The sequence below is a fragment of the Lobosporangium transversale genome (genome assembly GCF_002105155.1).
Source record: "Lobosporangium transversale strain NRRL 3116 chromosome Unknown BCR41scaffold_14, whole genome shotgun sequence".
NCBI lineage: Eukaryota > Fungi > Mortierellomycota > Mortierellomycetes > Mortierellales > Mortierellaceae > Lobosporangium > Lobosporangium transversale.
This window is the reverse complement of record NW_019028992.1, coordinates 92,375-115,468: the sequence shown is the minus strand read 5'-3', so window position 1 is coordinate 115,468 and position 23,094 is coordinate 92,375. Positions and strand designations below refer to the sequence as shown.

The following is a 23,094-nucleotide window of genomic DNA, read 5'->3' as shown; positions in this document are numbered from 1 at the left end:
ATGGTAAGCATCTTAATTTTATTATATGAATTTACAAGAGAAAGGCTTACATTTACTACAAGCGCAGGAGCTAAAAATGTCTCGTTTTACTTTTTTGACTTTTTAGGAAGACGAAGTTGCTGCCTTGGTTATTGATAACGGTTCCGGCATGTGCAAGGCCGGCTTCGCTGGTGATGATGCTCCCCGCGCAGTCTTCCCCTCTGTAAGATGCTATGAATATATGGAGATGCTGGATGTGATTGTGTGGCGCGTGCTTTTGTTTCCCCGCAAGACAAGATATCCCTCCAAGCGTCACACATTCAAAATTTCTTACTGTACCAACTGTTTCTTTGCCTTGAAATGATTGTTAATTTTTTTTTTTTTTCCCTCTTCATAGATTGTCGGTCGTCCCCGTCATCAGGGCGTCATGGTCGGCATGGGTCAGAAGGATTCCTATGTTGGTGACGAGGCTCAGTCCAAGCGTGGTATCCTCACATTGAAGTACCCCATTGAACACGGTATTGTCACTAACTGGGACGATATGGAGAAGATCTGGCATCACACCTTCTACAACGAACTCCGTGTCGCTCCTGAGGAACACCCTGTTCTTTTGACCGAGGCTCCTCTTAACCCCAAGTCTAATCGCGAGAAGATGACCCAAATCATGTTCGAGACCTTCAATGCCCCTGCTTTTTACGTCTCTATCCAGGCCGTCTTGTCCTTGTACGCTTCCGGTCGTACCACCGGTATCGTGCTCGACTCTGGCGATGGTGTTACCCACACCGTCCCTATTTATGAAGGTTATGCTCTTCCCCATGCCATTCTCCGTCTTGATCTTGCTGGTCGTGACTTGACTGACTACCTCATGAAGATTCTCATGGAGCGTGGTTACTCTTTCTCCACTTCTGCTGAGCGTGAAATCGTTCGTGACATCAAAGAGAAGCTCTGTTATGTTGCTTTGGACTTTGAACAGGAGATGCAGACCGCTGCTTCATCGTCGGCTCTCGAGAAGTCATATGAGCTTCCTGATGGCCAGGTCATCACCATTGGTAACGAACGTTTCCGTGCTCCTGAAGCCCTCTTCCAGCCCTCGCTCCTTGGTCTTGAAGGTGTCGGTATCCACGAGACTACTTTCAACTCTATCATGAAGGGAGATGTTGATATTCGTCGTGACTTGTACGGAAATATTGTCATGTCCGGTGGTACCACTATGTATCCTGGCATTGCTGATCGTATGCAGAAGGAGATCACTGCCCTTGCGCCCAGCTCCATGAAGGTCAAGATTGTTGCTCCTCCAGAGCGCAAGTATTCTGTCTGGATCGGTGGTTCTATTCTTGCCTCGCTCTCGACCTTCCAGCAGATGTGGATCTCCAAGATGGAATACGACGAGTCTGGTCCTTCGATTGTTCACCGCAAGTGCTTCTAAGTGTTTAGTGTGTAGGCAAAGGAGGATAAGAAACCGAAGTAGTTGTAAAGTTTTAACCCAGCAGAAAATGCTATTAATTGTTACCAATACAAACCAATATAAACATACCATTCAACCATACATATTTTTTTCAATTTGAGATGTCTCACGTGCATCACCTAAAAAAAAGGAAACATCCTGCATAACATCCTGCATCGATCTTCTCCAACACACTCACACTCATCCCCGTTACTCCATCTTTTACTACTCTTTTTACCAGCTCCATTCTCTCTTCTGTGTTTACTTATTACCTGAAGCATCAGGTAACTAGATGCATTTGCATTCAAATGCCTGCTCTTCATTATTTCTTACCATTAGGCTCCACGAATCTCAACAAGGACAATTCGTTCAAACAATTTTAGTTCAAAGCAAGGCATATAATATTTTTCAGCAATACCTTAAAGAAAAATCTGATTAGTTTGTACAGGTAATCATGGCACCATCCTTGCCTGGAACAGCAAGTCGTCGCTCTGTTACACGTGGCTCTAGCTCGTCGTCCACGCCGTCTGTAAAGCGTGAAGGATCAGTCAAACGCGAAGCACGTTCCTCCAGGGCATCCTCTGTTAAGAAACAGGACTCAGATTCGGAAGGCCATGAAAGCAGTCCAGTCCCTACGAAGTCTCGTTCTAGAAAGGCCAGTGACCGTACAGGAGGACACTCAGTGGGCGAGGAGTCCCAGGAACAGAATGGTGGAGATGAAGGAAGTGACGACGATGAGAGCAAGAAAGATGACAACGATGAAGAAAGTGGCGCAAATGACAGCGGTGGTGAGGAAAATACTGATGAGCCCCCAGCAGACTTGGAGGAGATTGAGGGAGAGATTGATGAAGCGGGCGAAACCAAGATTACAAAAAATGGCGAGCTCCTTGGAGGTAATCTTTTTTAAGCTCAAACTTTGTAATAGTAACGATAATTATTATCATTATCGTTATTTTCTAAATATCCTAAATATGGCGTCTATCCTTTCCTAGGCCGACAATACAGATGCAGGAGCTTCAAATTACCAGATAGAGGAGACAGGATCTATATGTTATCCATGGATCCAGCACGTGTTCTTGGGTTCAGAGATAGCTATCTGTTCTTCCTACGAAATCCTCAGCTTGTACGTGTCAACACAACTGTAGAGGAGAGGCAGTGGATGATTGAAAACGGGATGCTCATGGCCAATTTCAAATCAAAGCTCATTGCGGTCGTCACAGCGCGTTCAATTTTCAAATCGTTTGGTGCCAGAATCATCAAGGGCGGCAGGAGTCGTGTGGATGATTATTACGAATCTAGAGCAGGAGAAAATGAAGCTGTGGATGAATTCGAAGGCGATGGTGCATCTCGTGCGGGGGAAGATCTAGCAAGCGGTAGTCATCAGTCCTCTAGTGAAGTGATAGCTGGGCAATCATGGGGATCGAAACGCAAGCTCATGCGTGATGACTCAGCACGTGTGATAACGGACCTTAATTGGCAGTATGAGAGCGCATTGGCGGTTCGTGCGCTTAATACGCGTCTCAAAGATCTTCGAAAGGATAATCCTAAATTCTTGGACCCTCACACTAATGTTGAGCAGATCCCAACATTACTTCAACCCAACAAGTGTGAGGTTCAAGTGGTCTCATGGACAGCCGCAGAAATTAGTGATCAATTGCGACAGCCCTCTACTGCATTCATAGGACCGGATGAACAGTCATCAGCAGCACATACAGGAGTGGCAACAGCGACGAGGGCTATACTCTCTGCACCTCATTCTATTGGACCGCTTGTTGACACGTCTGTGAAAGTTAATATTAGAGCAGGAGTACCACCACCGCCCATGATCCATGATCCTAGTATCTGGGCAGTCATCCCAGAAGACATCCGCCAGGCGTTAGAAGATGCAGAGAATACAACAGGGATTTTTGAGGACTATGGAAACGAAGATTTGACGAAATATCCCATATCAATCTTGAGCGGTCAGTATCAGGCATCGTATCCTATCCATCAATCACGTTTCCAACAGCCATACAGAATCACTCTGCCTCAAAGTATGGCATCGCACGCTCATTATATACATCATCTCTGGACAGGTCAGTCAATAGAGGAGAAATCGGCTGTGACAGGGATACTGCTGAAAGAGCATCCCCTTGCTCAGCATCGAGATCAGCCAACACAGCCTACTTCAATATCGACCCGTCAACTTGGCTATCAGCAGGTTGATTCCCAATTGCAGCAACCACAGCAAAAGCAGAGGCAACACCAACGAAGCCAGCTGATTACATCACAACATCAAGTTCCTATTCAGTACTAACCAATGTAGCCATAAGCAGCACTAATACAACATAATTCTAGTCAATGAAGATGGGATCAAAGAGCTTTGTTTTATCTTTCTATTAAGAACTCTCCGTTTTTTTTTTTTTTTTTTTTTTTTTTTTTGTTTTTTTTATCATCTGGATGTTATGTCACTCCTTTTTTCCTTACTTTGCTTGCCATTATATACATGTACTTTTAGTCATATCAGTCATATCAGTTTTTACAAACGCCTATTTCTTTTTTATGAATGCCCGAATCCCATTTAATAAGTCTTCATGACAATGCAAAATAAAATAGAAGACAGAATAATTTACATTTGGCCAGTGCGAACATGATGCGTGATACTTATTTCCTAATAATTCCACTAAGATGACCATGGTGTGCGCCTACAGAGATAACAAGGGTGATAGAGCAGTCTGTTTAGTCTTGTTGAAGGGAAAGCTTTTTCATTAAATAAGGAAAAGGGTATCTAGCATAAGCCTTGATAAGTATTTAAAAAGCATGTATGAGGGAGAAAGAGAGATATAAATGAGAGCTATGATCACGATAGTAATCATGATTAGAAAAATCCGTTCCATATTCTGCTTGGTATGAGTTTACTGATATGGATGGGAATTAGGGTGAGAGCAATAGATATCATAAAAATATATATCATTCTTTTAATCTATACACCTCAACCCGATCATTTGCACCTGTTGTGGTGGAGCACTTGCTTGTACGCATTATCAAGCAAGGTGGTGAGCATGGACCATATAGCACCAGAGAATAAAGTTGGGCATTATAAATATATGAAGTTGAATGATGGGATTGACAAGAGAGCATTGGACTAAAATTAAAAATAACAAAGAGCGACCATGTTGTTGTATGAATTGAAGGTACAGCATCAATATCTGCTCATGCTCTCTGCATTCGAGTCTTGCTCTTTTAGTCAGATAGAATAACAGGCAAGAGAAGGTAGTGTATTCTAGTCCCTGAACGGATAAGCAAGGGTATAAAAAAACGAAAAACGAAAAACGTGGACCATAGCCCTATGACTCCCTTTGTTTTCGCCTGTTTTTCTTGGAATAATTTCGCCCATCCTGTTCCTTCCTTCTTTTCTTCATTCCTCCCAATTCCAATTCCTGCGAGAACAATAATACTAAAGAAAAGAAAGGAACGAAGGAAAAGACGTAGCCAGGTGGGCCTTCTATCTGTTTATCCTCTTGTCCACAGTAGCACATCCATTTACTCTTTATTTATTATATTCTATTTTTTATTCCTTTTATTTTTTTTACTTCTCAATCGACAACGATTTCCGCCCACCCTTTATTAATTTTTAAAGAACCGAGTTATGACAACCGTGCAGTTGTCCGTTAATCCCAACAACCCTTCTCATACCTTTATGGATTCAAAACCGCCATTGATGCCTCGGCAATCCACCAGCGATGTCCTTATGTTTACTCATATTATTGCAAATCGTCTAGCTCCGGGTCAGAATGTCTGGGATTACTTCTCTCCCGCCCCTGTACCGACTACAACAACCACTGCAGCCTCAAGCACATTACAGCCCCCAATGGACGGAGCAACTTCCCCAGAGTTGTCTCTATCATCTAACCTTCCTGATTTTCTTCCATCGTCCTCTTCACCAACGATGACGACAACGATAGCCTCTTTTAGGCTCTTCGGCAACAAGAGGCAAAGTATCGTGATGGATACGAAGAGTTTGCTTCCATTGCCTTCATCTTCGTCACATTCTCGATATGCACCGCCTAAATCGCCGACGACTGCTCCCCCTGCGTCTGCAGCTTTGGACTCAAGCGTCTTCACAGCAACAGCATCGTCTTCGAACATGAATATAAAAAATGTTACATCCAGGGCCCAAAAGCGTGGATCTTTTGCACAATCATTCCGCAATAGCATATATAGCCTATCGCAACTCATTTCACCAAGTACAAATGTTCTCAAAAACAATGGTGTAAGTGTTACCGCACAGCCGGATGGACCACCTCACTATAATATTTTGGTGCTTGGATCAGATTCTGCTCCGTTGGCGAGTACACTCTATAAGATGTCGAGCGTGCTGCCAAGCACGAATAAGGTCAGGCATTACCAAGAGATCTCAGGATTCTTCGTTGCGTACTTTAGATCAGATGGGTCCTTTACATGTTCGCCAAAGACTTCGACTGAAGCAAATCGACAATCCAACTCGCTCAGACAGTCTGATGAAAATAGAGATGAAGACGCTGAAGTTAGAATTGGTGGTCATAGCGAAAGTAATGGACTAGAGGAGATTGATCAAGCATGTGGAAGAGAAGAAGAAGAAAAGGAAAAAAGGTATTCGGTAACTGTGCAACGGTCCAGACCCGAAGGCGAAGCAGAACTGCTCCAACTGCAACCTCATCTCAAAACTGTATCAGAGTCACTTTCGTCATTACGAGCGACACCTGTAGCTGAGGGAAACGCACTATGTCAAGAACCTCTATCGTCCGCAACAAAAGAAGCAGATATGGATGACGATTCTCCATCTGTGGACCCATCAAGCAACAGCAATGCTAGTCTCTCAGTACATGCATTTTCGCTCGACACAACATGGCCTGTGCCAAGGATGTTGGCGCAAGCTTTCTGGTTCCCGCATGCCCATGGAATCATTTATATAGTGGATGCGACACGCAAAAATGATCCTCGAGGTATAGATCATTTGCTAAACGCTCGACAGTTCTTGGCTTCACTGGTTATGGATCCTCATTTCAAGCGCAAGGATATTCCGATTGTTGTATTCGCAAATAAGGCAGGCTTGAATGATGAAACGTGCTTCCGAGTGGACGAAATTGCAGATATTTTGGGATGTGAAGAATGGGAAGATGAGAGGGATAGGATTGTGTTGCAGGTTGCAGATCTCAACGATGTGAGTAATGAAGGTACAACAGCAAGAACAATGACGACATCCGGCAGGTCAAACATAGAAGCTGGGGCAGAAAGTAGACCTGTGTTAAGGCCATGGTGTGTCAAGAGCACAAGATCGGATGGGGAAGGCGAAGGCTTGCGTGAGTCAGTGGAATGGCTCAAGAGTCGGATGGGTGAAATCTGGAAGTCTACATAGGATCCTTTCTACATTCCCTACATATTGGATTTACAAACAATCTGTAGTATACTAAGGACTACCGCTTTCTTTAGGCTTTACATTAATTACTTCACTTTCTTTATTATTCTCGCTGTCTACTACCGTAGGATTTGTAAGTCCATAGTAAAATACAAGTTGCTTTCCCCTGGATTGTATTATACAGTGGAATCTCGATAATTGTACATTTTTGTACAAATTTCGAATTTGATATATTTCTAGGCCATTGGTTGGCTAAGAGCCTCTCAATTCAAAAATACTATTGTAAGCTGACCTCTCTATGTCAAACATGGCAGGAGGGCAGATAAGTGACTGGCAAGTGAGCTAAAGGAAGGGATTGCAACTGAGGGAAGGTGATGGCGTAAGCTTGAAAAGATCTTGTGGTATTTTTTTTTTTTTCTTTTGTCAATCATCAAACACGACGATGTCGGCTACTCTCTCGAGCAACAGACACAGCTGCAGCTGCATTGGTCCCTCTCTACCCTTAGGGCAGGGAGAGTTTAACAGCCATCTTCGCGGTGGCAAAATCCCACCATCTTCGCCATGGTGATGATTGTTAGTGACCAGCGCTGTCTCTGCAGTTGGTTTTCTGTCTGCTTCGAGATGGAGCAAGTCTTGATCCTTTTCACTGTCGCCTCTGTCATTCTCGCTGTCAATTGCCATAATAGTAACCACCTCAACATTTTTTCAGTCTACAGCTGATATAACATTTTGCCAGTACTCGATTCTAACTTTTTTTTTTTTTTTTTTTTTTAATAATATTAATAATCATATTATTACTATTATCAATATTATAACATACAAGACAAAAGAAGGAGGATCCGGAGCATCCGCAGCCGCACATGGACAAGAATGTTTGGCCTTTGTTGTTCACTCACCACTCACTCCCTCATACTTATTCGATATATAACATTTAATAAATCTACAGCTCGTCACTTTATTACTTTTTCCGGGGGGCTGGGAATGTGAAAAACCAAGTCTAAAAGTACTCCTCATGGATGGCACTTTGTGTACATTGCATTACATTATGCTGTCCCGAGAGCTCCGTGCTTTACCGTTCCAAAAGATAAACGCTGCACTATTTATAAAAAGAGCTGAATCACCCATTATCCAATTATCCAACACTCTCAATCAACATTTTCTTCAACATGCCTAAATTCACTACTGCCAATAAAATTACTGCCAATAAGAAAAAGAGCAACTCTTCAAAAGTGTGTACTCTCCCTTTCAATTAGATTGCCAAGTGCTGAAATAGCATTCCAAAAACATTGAACTGCCAACTAATATGCAACTAACATGCAACTAATAGGGACTCTCTATTGTTACGAATCTCGTCGGCCGAGGAACAACATCTTGCCGCCTTTCCCAAGAACACTTGATTATTAATAACGTAGATGTTTCGTTGAAGGCAATGGAGGCGCGGGAAATATTTGTGAAGAAAGAAGCGACTTTGAAAAAAGCTGATGAGTTATTGTATGTCACTGTGTTCGCAACTGTGTTCGTAGAGCGTGGAATGCGGAGTTGATACTTATATTAAAAACTCCCTTGCCGTAATATCTCTAGAACTCTCAACTTTATCTTTTCGAAATCAATTCTTAAATCGCTGGTTAGTGACCAGGTTCTTGGAGAGATATTTGGGACCAGGAAAGTAACCAGGATACCCGAGGAACATTGCAGTTTCCTTAAAGGATGTACCCGAACTGCGGGTACCCAGGATTATCAGCATTTCCAGGATAAGCTTTCCAAGGCACCAAATACTGTCAGAAATTCGCTCACGTTCAAGGTAATCCAGAATATGACCTGTACCGATCGAATATGGGGGACCAAGAAAGGCCAATCGCTCAATGAAGCGACATACCAGCATTTCTTCGTTACTCCTGTAATTGAGACGCTCCTGCATGGATTGGGAGCAACAATTGCCATGTAATCACGAATTCATTTATAAGTATCTGCCAACCGGCAAAGTTTCCCCTAAAATCGTTTAACGCTCGATTTATGTCTTACATCTGCTAGAGATTCTCGCCTCGAGGAGATGCCATCCCTGGATGCCAGTCTGGAAGAATTCCGACCCGACATCATCGCACGGGTAGATGACTTTCCAGTTCTCCTCGTGAAAGTGAAAAAACCTGGGATCAAGGCTGGGAAACTCCTATCGTTTGATTATCTCAAGCTGCTCTCCATGATGAAGCTGTCTTTAAACAAGATGGTCTGGGGTAACATCAATAACCCAGTGGTTGTTGGTGTGCTTGTCCAAAGTAGGTTTCAGATATCTGTATTTTACGTATGCACATATATATGTTTTTTAACACTATAAAGCCAATGCGTTTTAGGTACAGCATTGAGATTTTACATGATGGAGTTGAGGTCCGAGGCACTATACATCCCGAAGGAAGTTGGTCGGATGCATTTGCCCACCGATAGATCAACTTTCTCACGGATGTGTGGTGGGCTTGGGATTCTGGAAGACGTGCAGGTACCCTTGTCATGTTCGAGCTTTGATCCACATTGCATTATAAATTAGATCTATTATTAATCAGCTCAATGTTTTCTTGTTACTCGTAGCCACTTGTACAGCGCGTGGCAGAGGCGGTTCGTGGGCGTCAGGCTTCGCCTCCTGGGTCTTCACCCCAAGAACCCCAAGATCTGAAATATACTCGCCCTTCGTATTTCATACGTCGTCGCGAATAAGGCTGAAGCACTGGCAAATGGTTGCCCGGGTTGTTTTTTTACATTCCTTTCAGAAGTCGGAACTTTTGGCAATATTGACACCGGTCTAAAGATGCACAATAAAGCCCAATGATACAGCTTTCAAACACCACTTGCTGAAAAAGGTTCGTGAAATTCCGATTTTTGTCACGCTCTCCATCCGCAGATAGATTTATAATAATATCATTGATGATTGTGGATGATTGTGACTCTAAGTAGCCCCATGGAGCCACCTGGCCTCTGAAAGCGATGTGTGTTGCGTATCGAGGCAAGCACCTCAGGGGCACTTTCATTTTTATTCATTAGGTTAGAACATGGTGTGACGGTCAGGCGAGACTTTAATAAAAAGTTCTGTCTGGCAACAATCTCTTTGGCTTCAAGACTCGAAAATATCGGCCTTGGAACTCATGAGCCAATAATAATCATAACAATCATCTCTAATTAACCTTGATCAAAGTTTGCAGAGAGTCAACTCAGCATTTAGCGCTTAAACATGGCAAAAGTCCTTGAATAAATACTGGCATAAAAATCCTCAATCTACAACAAAACTATTCCTGCTTCACCCATCCACTCATAATCTCCCTACTTCTTACCATTTGCATTTATTTACAATGAAGTCTCAAACACCCATTCAACAGCGCTTGATATTTGTGAACTACAACGAGACGAATATGCATAGCGATCTGCTAGCTTCGCCTAGTCATAGAAAGTCTCAACAGCTTTCCACGAGTTCTCAAGAGGCTCCTTTGGACTTATGGAAGTATAGGCAGCAGATTCTTGATGCACAAAAGAAAGACTCCTCAATGCAAGGCTCATCAAAACAAAACTCGTCAGAGCAACATCCCCCATGGCTTAGTTCCGTGCTGCCTTCATCACAATCTTCAGAACAGTTTCCTGCACCGCTTCCACTAGCACAGTATCCACTCCTCCCTCCACCGCAAACTCCATATCAACTCCCTCCACCGCTCAATCTACAGCCGCCCGCACCACAACTTCAACAGCAGCGCCCAACGCCACTGAATCAACTATCTCCTGCGCCCCAACTTACACAGCGGCTTCAAACACCCCTTCTACCACCACCACCACAGTATCCGCTGCTGTCCGCGGCACAGCCCCCACAACAGTTCCGACAACAGCCTATACAAAGCCCCCAACGGTTTCAATCTGTCGGCTCTAAACATGGGCCTGCGGGACGCATCAATAAGCCTGTGGTTTTAATGCCCAAACCATCCACTTCAAAGTACGAAATACATAGCTTTGACGTGAAGGAATATATCCTTCAAATGTGGAAGAGTCATGTAGCCAACCATCAGCTGTTTGGCGGAAAGCATTCCTTCCCAAAGCAAGGACCGTTTGAAGAGGAGCATCACCTTCGCCGACATACCATTAATCGCTTACTCGATTGGGAAAAGAAAGTCAAGCTCGAACCGCGGGCCAATTGGGGCAATAAGTTCAAAGTTGTGCGCCAGCCCTTTTATCCAGTGGAAGTAGTTCTTGTCCGAGCGCCGACTGCCTGTCAATCAACCGTTGATGAGGATAATGGCGGGCCATGTTTATGATATGCTTGTGACAAAGTTGGGTCCTTTGGAATTTGCAAAGCCCTCATTTTCATCAGGGTGGTTCGACTCATTCAAGGCCCATTGGGGTATTACATACCATAAGATGATGGGAGAAGCGGGCGGAGTTGACCTGGAAGCTATTGCGGAGGAGGTTGAAAAGATAAAGATTGCTTTGGAGGCGTATCGCATTGAAGATATCTATAATGCCGATGAGACTGGCTTGTTTCTCCAGACATTATCTTCATGGACTTTGGACTTTGAAAAGCTGGCAGGGATAAAGATTCCGTCTACAAGGGTTTCTATACTCCTTTGTACCAATGCTACCGGGACAGATAAAAGAAAGCCGTTTGTCCTCAGTAAGTGTTTGAGAGTATTTTTCATATTTTTCCCCTTTCATTTTTCAAGCGTGTAAGCATTTCAAACAGTGTATGTAATAACCAGAGTATTTCTAGGCAAATATCTTCCACGAGGCTTCCATAATGATAGCATTCTTCAGGAACTTATAGAGATTCATCCATGGAACGAGGCTGCTCAGGGCCATGGCAGCGATTTTGAGGATCATGACGAAAGTCTGAGCAGTACTCATACGAGAAGCCAAAAGAAGCCTCGCCATCGCCCTGACTACATGACAAGAATCGTGTTTTTAAGTTGGCTAGAGAGGTTTCAAGAATCAATTGCTGCCCAAAATAATGAGCGAAAAGTTGCGCTACTTGTTGATAATGCAGGCTGCCATAAGCTCCTGGATGAGGACAGGCGGCGCTTCCCCAACATCGGAGTTATCTTTTTACCAAAAAACTCGACTTCTGTCACGCAGCCGCTTGATGCAGGAATCATATCTGTTTTTAAGCGATACTATCAGAGCAACGTAAGGAATCAGACTCTGAGCATGCGTTTGGACCCTTTCAATGTAGATGGTAGGTGGGTGAATGCCGTCTCTAACTATGATGCATGGAGAATCATTGCTGGATCATGGGACGAGGTCAAAAGTATGAGTATCAGGAACTGCTTTGGTCATGTCCCAATTTTTGGTAGGCGTCAAAAGAATGAGCTCTCAGGCAATGTCGCGCACGATCCAGATGTGCTTTGGGCCCTAGTGTGCGATAATGAAGCACAGGAAGCCGCAACCAACGACACTGGCAACACGACAACGGACATGGGGCGCAATTACCCTCTTCTACCAAGTCCTAACCTTTCTGTCGTCTATAGAATCTGCACAAAATCAATCATGATAGCTCTGCGGTTTGATAACCCATAGGGATCAGATTGTATCCTCTTATTCACAATTTTGTAAAATGCCAGCCGCCGAGATGATATGCCTTGGAGGATCTATGCCAACTCTCGATGAGGTTATTAGTGTCCATACGTTGGTAACTCCATATCGGCTTATAGAAATAGATGTGTTAGAGACTTGTGAACTGATATCTCCTCAGAAGGACAGCGTTCATGGATTCTTCTCGCCTCTCTCTGGTAAACTGCCCAGCGCGCATCTTTCTTCAGCTACTTTTCCTATGTAATTCATGGAGGCTTTAGTTTTAGAGGGTTTGAAAATGAATCCCTCCCATGACCCATCCCAAATTCTCCTTGGATCCGCCTTTCGTACCTTCTTAAGGTAAGTGCTGCATTAAGTAGCCATTTTTATATAGGTTTACTAGAGTCAGTTATTTCTATACTATACTCAACGAACACTCATGGATAATAACAAAAGATGTCTTCTTTTGTCCTGTTGCTTATTATGGTTCTATGCATATTCCAGTGGGGTATCGTGTCATCAATTTTTGGCCAGTGTCTGTAAATAAAAGCTATTAACATCCGTGTGTGAGAGAAAGCCTGATATGTTGAAAAATTCCCGCTTTGGGCAGTCCTTTGAAGCGTTTCTCTCAAAGTTGGACGATATGACAATAGCAATGATAGATTGATAGATCGAAACATGTGGGAATACTGTCTTTATCGTCTCAGACTTCGTCAAAGCGCAGTCAACCGTGAACTTTTCTAACCGAAGCCCATGGGCCTTTAATCAGGATGGCTACCGGATTATCGTCTATTTGAGGTAGGGAGCATGCTTTAATGTCAGACTATCCCTTCAACCATTAATTTGGAGGTGAGGACCCAACATTAATGTCCTCCCGCTGTTACAGGAAGACTAATTAGCTATAATGGATACAAAAAATTTAGGACCAAGGCCATTAGAATGTTATTGATAACTACGGACTTTCTTTTCTACATGGGTTAGTAGTCCCAAATAATTTGGCTTTTGCCGAACAAATCTTACGGTTCGAGAGATATCTCATACAAATCATAAAGAGATCAATGTCGCCATCCATTACAAGGGCTTTGTCTTCAATTTAGCTAGGTCTCTATTCATGCCATACTTACTATCACGGCTACTGATATTATCAGGGGGTTTCTACCGTCATCACTGCTTTTCAATGCATCGACCTGTCTCAATGCTTTGGCTAGCATCGAGCCCATGGAAGCGATTGCTCCAAGAAGAGAAATGATCTAATAATACAGAGTGGTGCGCATGTGTAGCAAGTATATATATATACATGTGTGTGTTAATCAAATGAAAGATGCGAGTGGAAAGAGACAAAAGGAGAACCATAATCTTATTGTCACAACCTTATTTTCAGCAGAGTCCGTGGTCTCTGACTCTGAAAAAGAAACGGATGGAGCAAGTCTTGCCTTTGCATTGACTCAATGGTCATACAATAAGTACCTTATCTTTATAGCATAGGTCAATGATCACCCATATTCCTTGTAAGAAAAATGTTCGTCAGCAACTATCAACAAATTTGCATGAGAACCGTCGAAGACTCCGTTTGGTTATTGGCTATTGTGACACAAAAAATTATCGATTTCGCTTCTGATTGGACAATATTTTTGTGACAGCACTTTTGTATGTACTGAAAAGCACTTCAGGCACTGAGATTTGATATTGCCCCATTTTTCTTCTTTCTCCACTTTCACTTAAACATTGGACATCCTCCCTTTTCTTGTTGATATCCAAAACTAATTTAATATATATACCAGCCATGAATATCTATAAATCTTCTATTCCAGACCGGATTATCCCTCAGACCAATGCTTATTCCTTGGTTGTCTCGAATCCAAACAGCGTGAAGGACTCATATCCAATCTTTACAGATGCTCTGACAAAGAGAGTCATCACTTTCGGCGAGTGGAAGCGTGATACCCGCCGTTGGGCCACTGGTCTCCAGTCTCTTGGCTTCAAGCGTGGCGATGTCGTGGCACTCTTTTCATTCAACCAAGTCGACTACTCCATCACTATGTTTGGCCCAATCCTTCTTGGAGGTATCGCCACCACTGTCAATTCAGCCTACACTGCAGATGAGCTGGCTTTCCAGCTCAAGGACTCAGATGCGTCGGTCATTGTCACACACCCTGAACTACTTCCTGTGGCTATTGAGGGAGCCAAGAAGGTTGGCCTTCCCCTCAGTAAGGTCTTTTTGTACGGCAACAAAGAAGTCGATGGCTTCAAACCTTATAGTGCTACCTTCCCTCCAGAAAACATAGCTGAGGACCTGTTGGCCCCTGTGGAGGATCTGAACGGCCAGGCTGCTATTGAAACCACCGCACTGATTTGTTACTCTAGTGGCACTACTGGCAAGAGCAAGGGCGTGGAATTGACGCACTATAATTTGATTTCAAATGTCATGCAAATCACAGCAATGGACAGTAACAACATGCACGAAAACGTCGCATTAGCGGTGTTGCCAATGTACCACGTGTAAGTGAATCGCGTATTAGCTTTGAAAAAAAAAAAAAAAAAAAAAAAAAGAGAGAGAGAGAAATAGTCATTGGCGTTGTTACTGTTTACAACATATTACTGATAAAATTTGTTATATCAGTTACGGTAACCAACTTCATCTCATATATGGCGTCTATAATGTAAGTATAGCAGTATAGTCAATTATGTACATGATGGTGAGGCCAAAATGATATCGGATCGATCAACTTAATAAGTAGAGAACATATGGATTCAGCCCACATTATTCATGCTTTTCTCCTGCGTCTACATCATATCTTTGTCGGTATTCCTCTTCAAAACAGGGTATCAAGACCGTTGTCCTTCAAAAGTTTAATCCAGTTGACTTTCTGAAAGTCATTCAAGAGTACAAAAGTAGGTTTTTCTTCTTTTTTCTCAATTTGTTTTGATGACTGGCTTTGATATTTTACAAACCTATTAAATTTGATATTTCAGTCGTGTCTCTCAGCTTGGTGCCACCTCAGATTCTTATGCTGGTGAAAGCACCTATTGTCGATCAGTATGATCTCTCAAGCCTCCGTTTTATCACGTCTGGTGCTGCTCCTTGCTCGCGTGAATTGAGCATGGCTCTCTTAAAGAAGTTCCCCAAAATCCAGTTTCGCCAAGGGTATGGAATGTCGGAGTTATCCCCCGTCTCGCATATAGGATTTTATCACAAGATAGTCCATGGTTCCATTGGGCGCATATTACCTAATCAAGAGATTCGGTTGGTAGATCCTGAGACGGGAAAAGATGTCGGGGTAGGAGAGCGCGGAGAAATTTGGGTACGTGGACCAAACGTCATGAAGGGCTATCGCAACAATATCAAAGCGACCAAGGACACAATCGACTCTGAGGGATGGCTACACACTGGAGATATTGCTACTGTGGATATGGATGGGAACTTTTTCATTGTAGACCGTCTGAAGGAGCTTATCAAGTATAAAGGGTTCCAGGTGGCGCCTGCAGAGCTGGAAGCTTTATTGTTGGATCATCCGCTGATTATAGATGCAGCAGTTGTTGGTATCGAGAACAAGGAGCAAGCAACAGAAGTGCCTCTTGCATTTGTAGTGAAAGCACCTGGTGAAGGCCAAGCCTTAACAGAAAAGGATATCCAAGACTATGTGGCCTCGAACGTCGCAGCACATAAGAAGCTGCGTGGCGGTGTCCGCTTTATTGAGGTAATCCCCAAGTCTGCAGCAGGCAAGATCCTCCGGAGGGAACTTCGGGTGCTTTTGCAGGAGCCTATCATGGCTAAGCTTTGAATGAAATGGAGAAAGGAATGATGGAGTTGTAAATTTTTTTTTTTTTATTTTTTTTTTTATAAGAACCCTAAAAAATAAAGACCGCTGTATTTGAATGAAACGATTTCGAATGCTGGAAATTCGTCACAATAAATCATAATGTCTAGTGTGTGAATTGTCTGACTGAATAAAAGAGACATCATTCATGGGAGCCACTGCTATGAGGTAAGGAAGAAATTATCGCTCGAAACGTTGAAATGTGAAAGGAAGAAGCAAAGGAGATGTTGCCCTTTTTAGACACTCCAAAATAACAAAAGGTCAGTTAAAAATAAAGTGATAGGTCCATTAATTATAAGAGTTATAAGCTTTATTCCATGTATTGGTACAATTTACTTTGACGACACCATTGACGTTCTTCTTGCTTATCTCCTAAACGAGCTGCTCAGGAGCGTGAAGACGTCAAACACCCTTGATAATAACGAAAGAATCCTGCAGCCACGACTTCCTTCGCCCCCTAGACCTACATGAGAATAGCATTTTCCTTACGTCTTAGAGAAGATGAGCCTAATTATAGGCTAAAGAATGCACCAAGGCTTCTGCATAATCTCAACTGCCACCATCATAACAATCACGAAAAGAGTCAGATGAGTGCGGTCACTATGACCATGTTTCTGTAGATATGGTGTTATGGTGTGCCACTTCCGTCATCAAAACCGATTACGGTAGCAATAGAGCCAAGGCTCTGCAGTTTTATAGTCTGTTGAATGATTATCTGCACACTGATCGCGTACGGCAATGCTACACCCGCGTATGACAGCTGTTGCGATTACCAGTCATTTATATGGGTTTTTACGTTTTTACTACAGCTAAGATCTTTACCCCTTTTATTGAACGAAGATCCCTGGATCATAATAAAGACACCTTTCTTTCATTCTCGTTACTTACTATGATCCTGGCATATTTCAACAGCACTATGTGCCTATTAGTGGATGTCATGTTTCGGGAAGATGCTACCGCCGTGGCATAGAAGTGGCTTTAGCAGCACTGCCTCTTCACCTGCCATGAACAATTCCGTTCTCTTTTGAATTCTGATGCTCCACACTCCATACATGAGGCTAAATATTGATATATAATAACTTTTGTTTTATTTTCTTTTATGTATTATTATTTTATTATTATAATTACTATTACTACTACTACTACTACTACTACTATTATTATTATTATTATTATTATTATTATTATTATTATTATTATTATTATTATTATTATTATTATTATTATGTATTATTACTATTATGATTACTTATTTTGTCTTTACTGTCTCTTTATGCGATCATGCTCTGTTTAATTTCTCTGGACGCGTCGGTTTGTCTTACATGTTTGATCAGCGCATATATATTTTTCTTTCTTTTTTAGAGGAAATAGTGGGTGTATATTTGACTATCTTGATGGACTTCCATCTCATGACGCTTGAATTGGTTCAACTCTAGTTTAATCCTTTGAGCGGTTGCAGGCGTCAGACGGGAAGCTGTGGTACTAGTATCACTGGTTCGGTCATATTGCTCTGGTGTCCATGTTGGGAACACAGTCGGACCTTCGGTCGAAAACTGTAGTTGACGTGGAGGACGTGGTGGGTAGATGGAGGCCCAATCTACATAACAATGCTGCTCCTGATGGTGAAGGTCTAGATGGTGAAGATGATGATATTGATGCTGCTGACGTTGATATTCAATAAGATGGCGTCTTTGCTCATACTCATCATGGTCTATGGCATAATGATGGTATTGTTGTTCATGTTCATGTTCGTGTCCGTGTTCGTATGCACGTTCATCTTCATACTCATTTTGGTCATAAAGTAGACATACAGTAGCTTCTTGTTGACACTGCAAATCATGATAACCACCCAGGTGTTGTAAAGGTACTAGATCTCGCTTTTGATATCCAATAGAGTTGGCTAGAGGAAGAAGCGTCACATTGGTGCAGGTTGAAGACGCAGAAGAATCCTCAGTCGATGAGTTGGATATGGTTGAGGGGGATTCATAGGCAATGGACGGCGCTTCTGTAGTGATAGAATTGCTTTGGTGGCTATCAAGGGCAATATGGTCCACTGAAACACGTGCTGCAAAGGCTGGGAGTAGTGGATTAAACGTCTGGTTATCTGATGGACGTCTACAGCTGCTTCCATTAACCCGTAGCTGCCCCGATTTGTGTGTGGGAGCAAGTGTGTGGTTGATCTCAAAGTGGATGGAGCAACTGGAGGAAGAGCATGATCCACTACCAGATATGGATGACGAGGATGATGAAGATGACGAGGATTGATGGGCCTCACCAACGCTCTCTGAGGATGATGAGAAGGAGCGACAAGAGGATGATCGAGACAGAATCGGGGAGAGGTGCTGAGGCAGCGAGCAATATTGTGCTTCATAAGCTATATCGTTATTTAAGCCTGTCTCGATGGTTATAGTAGGAAGAATCCTTGGAGTTGGAGTAGATAATGCGTTGGCAGTAACAACATTCATAATATTAGTCGCCATAGTCCCGAGAATACCATCATTGGGTCCCTCCAAGGACAATCGGGATGTGCAGGAATTACATGCTACAGTGGGTGAACATGGTAAATAATTGTATGATTGTTGATATATATCATGGCCATCGTCCTCCTGAATAGAGCTTCTCCTACTGAGTGAGGCTAAGGAATGGTTTGCTTCTGCAAGATGAGTTAGTGAGTCTGTAGTACTGAGCGCATGCTGAGATGGGCACTGATGATGGTGCTGATTGTAATGAGGATAGTGGCGGTATTGTTGGCAATAGGAACTGCTTTGGGATCGCACAGAAGACGATCGTCGGTAGGCATTGCTGTGGACGAGATGAGCCTTGGACTGATCATTCGCAGTGCCTGGAGATCGGTGCACAAGTGCTGACTTCAATGGCTTGGCAGATGCAGATGGCGCGAGCTTTGAAGGCCTTATGCTCTTCTTTTTTTGTTTGCTGAACATGTTGTTGAAGGACAGTTTCTTGGAAGGCCCTCGGTTAGTAGCAGATGTAATTACGCTTGTATTTTGTGCCTCCTCAGAAGATAATGGCGACACAACATGGTGATGCACAGACAAGGGTAGTTTTCCATTCGAGTGGTCATGCAAGTCGTTCAGGGAGTGTCGCCGCTGGAAGCCGGCGATCTGACGCCCAACGGTCAGAGGGTTTTCTACATGCGGAACAGAAAAGGATCGATGCTGCTTCGCACGAGATTCTTGTGGAGTGTTGTTATTGCGTGATCCAAAGAAGGAAGAGATGGAGGCAAAGGAGAGACGCCTTTTGATAGATTTGGAGGATAGAGACCGCAATGTACTTTTATCATGAAGGTCAGAATGACCTAGAGCAGAAATGCTTGCGCTAGCTGCATCACTCGAACCCTCGGCCTCCAGCGTTAGGAATGAAGGGTTAAAGATGGATGATGGAGATTCAGCCTGGTCATGAACTGCCGCCGCTACGATCATTAAACTAGGGCTCACCTTGATCGTTGGAGAATTGGGAGGTGAATTCTCTGGGGATGTTAATGGTGTTGCAGTTTGGCCCGAGCAGCGTCGGAACGGCAGATTACCACTTCTATTGCCAAGTGCAGTATCAGCAGAGCTGTTAGAAGAGGTGGATCCGCGATGCTTGCCTGTAGCAAATTGTGTAGACGTGAGCGTGCCACTATTTCCGGAGCTCCCGTTCGCTTCATCTTTGAGAGATGATGACAGCGATACAATACCTTCTCGAGTCTCTAGACCCTTTGTGACAAAGAGACTCTGTTGTTGTCTACTAATAAATACTTTCCGAAGCTTCGCTGCAATTGATGTCTTCTTGGTTATTACCGATTGCGATTGGGCTTGCTGCATTGACTCCGTAAACAGTGGCAATGGGTTTGTTAATAGCCTGGATTTATGATTTTGCTCTGTTATTGTGCTAGTCGTAGCGTCGAAGCTTGGTTCCAGCTCCAATGGGTGAATGGACTGCCTGTTTGTCGAGATGCTTGCGACTCTATTGTAAACATTGTTATTTTGATTTCCATTTATGGAGAGTGTTTGTGGAATGCTTGTAGTCAGAGTAACTGTTGGAAGCCATGCTAACGTTGCGTCAAATGGAATAGAAAACAATTAGTCGGGGAAGAGACGAATGGGAGAGAAATGGTCCGCGGAAAGTAACAATTATAAATGATTCAAACTTCATTAGCTTATTTCTGGACTCCAAATCTTCATAAAATCTTACATTCTGCGCACTCCATCGATGAGAGGGGTCTTAGTTTTGTCTTTGCAATAGCCATGTCAGGAACCAAGGTAACATTGCTACTGCTGCTACTCAAAAGGTCTCGCTCGACCAGCGGAGAGAGACTTGTCTGTGATACAATGGTTACAGTTGACCCAGAACCTTGAGCTGTGTCTAAGGAATTACAAGAGGGTACCGGCTCGACTCCCATGGTAGCTGTTGGGATGGGGGGAATAGACATGGTGGGTTGTGAAAGTAGGGAAGGGCTTTGCTGTTGCCTCTTGACTGTCTCTGTGGCATCGAGAATAGAAGGAGAGGAAGACGTTATGGTTTTTGACGATAATTGCTGGTGTGCATTGACAGTAGAAAAGTTGATGATGTTCGACAGGAGAGACTGAACAGACTTTCTGTGGTTACTGGTTATATCGATATTATTATTGTTGGTTCTTTTGTCATCTATCATCAAACGCGAGAACGCAGTAGTGGTTTCTTGGACATACTGTCTTTGATCCATGAGGCGCGTTATATTGTATTTACGAACCCTCAGTTGTTGTTTTAGTTGCTGACACTTAGATTATTGTTGTGATTTAGTCAAGGACGATCACTGCAAGTAATGTTGGCGAGAAGAGGTGATGGTACAAGCGTAGGTAAAAAAAAGTGCGACAGAGATTAGGAAGAAGATGATGCCTGGAATGAATAAATAAAAGAAGGAACGAGGATGATAAGAAGACGAAAAAACAGAGATAGAAACGGAGAAGAGAAAGAAAGATGGAACGGTGGAAGATTTTATTAGTCGCTTGATGAACAAGATCAACATCCGGCTCGAAGATGGAGTCGTGCCGTACTTTTGTCTGCGAAATAAAAGATGGACGTCAGCATTGGTGTCAGAGAGCCAAGTGGACGAAGCAGTGGCATTAGAACGGCAGTGGAGACGGTGGTGATCGTTGCAGTGCCAGCACCGATGTTGACGGGGCGGTCTTTGGGTACTGGGATTGGAAGCAGACGCGAGAGTGGGAGAGAGATGAGGTGGCGCCCTTATTTTAGCGCGATAGGAGAAAGGCTGCAGTCTAAGCTGAGGATATCATGTTAAGAACGACAAGACCGAGAGACTAAGACAAGGCCTGAGCATTCGAGCATTTGAAAGAAACCCTTTTTGGTTCAAGGCGTTATTTTTAAAAAGACAGACGAACATTCAGAAGAAAGGAGCCATTCATAAAGGATTGGATCACGAGCGGAATGGTAAATGAGGAGATCAGTCAATCAAATAAAGCATACACTGTATACGGAAAGTTCACCGCCCAAGCATGCGGGAAAAAAAAAAAAAAAAAAAAAGATCTGGGCAAGTAAAAAGAATAGTGGTATTTTTTTTACCTTGCTCTCCACAACACGGAGAAGAGCAAAGGGGGTTGATGTTTGATGTTGAATTTACAAGGAAGAGACTCCTTCTATCTGAGCAAAAAAGGAGGCAAGGTGATAATAACAAACAAGGATAGAAATGCTTAATTGGAATAATGAATGATGGAAACTTCGCGCCAACTACGGCGGCAGACCTTAACGAACAGCCAAGCGAACAGAGGAGCAACGTGTACATAGGAATAGGGCGCATAAGGAGTCATGGTGCAATTAATGCGGCTTATTACTTTCAGGGGAAAGAAAAGGTGCCAAATAAACATGAAGTGCTGATAGGGAAAAGGTGGCCATGGACAGCATAGAATTTGTAGTCGTAGGCTTTTCTATTGTTCCATGATAGGAACAAATTTTGAAGGGCGAAGGCAGGAGAGGCCCCATGGATAGAAGGGATGAGGATCTAGTCAGCAGCGCCCTATTCAAGGGAAAAAGGGCGCGTCCAAATCAAGCTTTTCTTTCACCAGTCATATATTCTCGCTTCATTCATTCTAGATATGGACACAGCCTTTTATTTTTATAATTTCGTCAACATTTGAATGATTGATATTTGCTTTTTTTCCTATTTATTTGAACTAAAAAGTTACTTGAGCGAATGTAGCCTGTCAATCATTTTGTCAGTTGTAATAAACAACAAAAGTCTGATATTGGGTATTGCTCGTTCTTGATGTTTGGGGCCTATCTGAGGATCTCTATATTGAGAGCCATATTAGCCCTGCCTTATAATCTTAGAGGAGCGTATCATATAAGAGGCATAAAAAAATAAGCTGAGAGTCGCTATTGCAATATTGAAGGGTCAGATGTGGTGCTGATTATGGGCCGTCAGATTATATGCTACACTTCCATGTATTGAATACCTACCCACTCTTCAACTCATCTGTTAGATATTGACAACTTCAGCAAGATTGATGTCAAGATGTCTGGATGGGTTTTTTTTAGCGAAAACCATTTTGTGGCTTCAGAGTAGAAATTATGAATTAACTCAATTAACCTGTATATCATAATACTATACCAATCAATGAAGCTAAACACTATTAATGATAAACTAAACAAAAGCTTAATACAATGAAATATTGTTAGAGGCGTCAACGCCATCACTATTTCTCCGAATAAAGAAAAAAAGGATACCAGACTATGATCAGTTGGATTTTATCGTTGTAGAGCTACGGATCAAAACAAAAAGCGATTGCGGATATGGATGCCGAAGTACCGTGGAAACAGGGATATTATTAATATCCTGTTCTCGAATAAGGAAGGTGAAACCTAAAATGAAATGAATTGCTGCACGGCTGCGACAGGACAAACCAGTTTAGATAAACCTAAAGAACAATAAGAGTTTAGAGTCAGGT

General features: G+C 42.9%; 6 protein-coding genes across 6 annotated transcripts; 4 read left to right on the top strand and 2 right to left on the bottom strand.

The window, feature by feature from the left end:
- BCR41DRAFT_369857 (gamma-actin) lies at positions 1–1,405 on the top strand (the record flags this gene model as incomplete). Its single annotated transcript, XM_022026490.1, has 3 exons — positions 1–3; positions 107–202; positions 377–1,405. The coding sequence occupies 3 exons, from the start codon at positions 1–3 to the stop codon at positions 1,403–1,405; spliced, it is 1,128 nt and encodes a 375-aa protein (XP_021882259.1).
- A 472-nt stretch (positions 1,406–1,877) lies between these two features.
- Positions 1,878–3,719, top strand: BCR41DRAFT_369856 (chromatin remodelling complex Rsc7/Swp82 subunit-domain-containing protein; the record flags this gene model as incomplete). Its single annotated transcript, XM_022026489.1, has 2 exons — positions 1,878–2,316; positions 2,416–3,719. The coding sequence occupies 2 exons, from the start codon at positions 1,878–1,880 to the stop codon at positions 3,717–3,719; spliced, it is 1,743 nt and encodes a 580-aa protein (XP_021882258.1).
- A 2,049-nt stretch (positions 3,720–5,768) lies between these two features.
- BCR41DRAFT_385739 (hypothetical protein) lies at positions 5,769–6,821 on the top strand (the record flags this gene model as incomplete). The annotated part of the gene is made up of 1 exon (XM_022027708.1): positions 5,769–6,821. One exon carries the CDS (start codon positions 5,769–5,771, stop codon positions 6,798–6,800), a length of 1,032 nt encoding a protein of 343 aa, XP_021882257.1. The 3' UTR covers positions 6,801–6,821.
- Positions 6,822–14,104: 7,283 nt separating this feature from the next.
- BCR41DRAFT_351515 (hypothetical protein) lies at positions 14,105–16,140 on the top strand. Its single transcript, XM_022023811.1, has 4 exons — positions 14,105–14,831; positions 14,953–14,992; positions 15,155–15,224; positions 15,306–16,140. The coding sequence occupies exons 1-4, from the start codon at positions 14,116–14,118 to the stop codon at positions 16,112–16,114; spliced, it is 1,635 nt and encodes a 544-aa protein (XP_021882256.1). The 5' UTR covers positions 14,105–14,115; the 3' UTR covers positions 16,115–16,140.
- Positions 16,141–17,388: 1,248 nt separating this feature from the next.
- BCR41DRAFT_351514 (hypothetical protein) lies at positions 17,389–20,265 on the bottom strand. Its single transcript, XM_022023810.1, has one exon. The coding sequence runs from the start codon at positions 19,972–19,974 to the stop codon at positions 17,509–17,511; it is 2,466 nt and encodes an 821-aa protein (XP_021882255.1). The 5' UTR covers positions 19,975–20,265; the 3' UTR covers positions 17,389–17,508.
- A 1,267-nt stretch (positions 20,266–21,532) lies between these two features.
- On the bottom strand, positions 21,533–22,116 carry BCR41DRAFT_38293 (hypothetical protein). Its single transcript, XM_022027396.1, has one exon. The coding sequence runs from the start codon at positions 21,945–21,947 to the stop codon at positions 21,633–21,635; it is 315 nt and encodes a 104-aa protein (XP_021882254.1). The 5' UTR covers positions 21,948–22,116; the 3' UTR covers positions 21,533–21,632.
- Positions 22,117–23,094: the final 978 nt, after the last annotated feature.

Bases quoted from the DNA above. Each gene is read 5' to 3' on its own strand.
- BCR41DRAFT_351515 (XM_022023811.1), top strand. From the start codon at position 14,116: ATGAATATCTATAAATCTTCTATTCCAGACCGGATTATCCCTCAGACC. The intron at 14,832-14,952 runs GTAAGTGAATCG...TTGTTATATCAG, and splicing joins GTGTTGCCAATGTACCACGT to TTACGGTAACCAACTTCATC. The intron at 15,225-15,305 runs GTAGGTTTTTCT...TTGATATTTCAG, and splicing joins AGTCATTCAAGAGTACAAAA to TCGTGTCTCTCAGCTTGGTG.
- BCR41DRAFT_351514 (XM_022023810.1), bottom strand. From the start codon at position 19,974: ATGCAGCAAGCCCAATCGCAATCGGTAATAACCAAGAAGACATCAATT.
- BCR41DRAFT_38293 (XM_022027396.1), bottom strand. From the start codon at position 21,947: ATGCGCCCTATTCCTATGTACACGTTGCTCCTCTGTTCGCTTGGCTGT.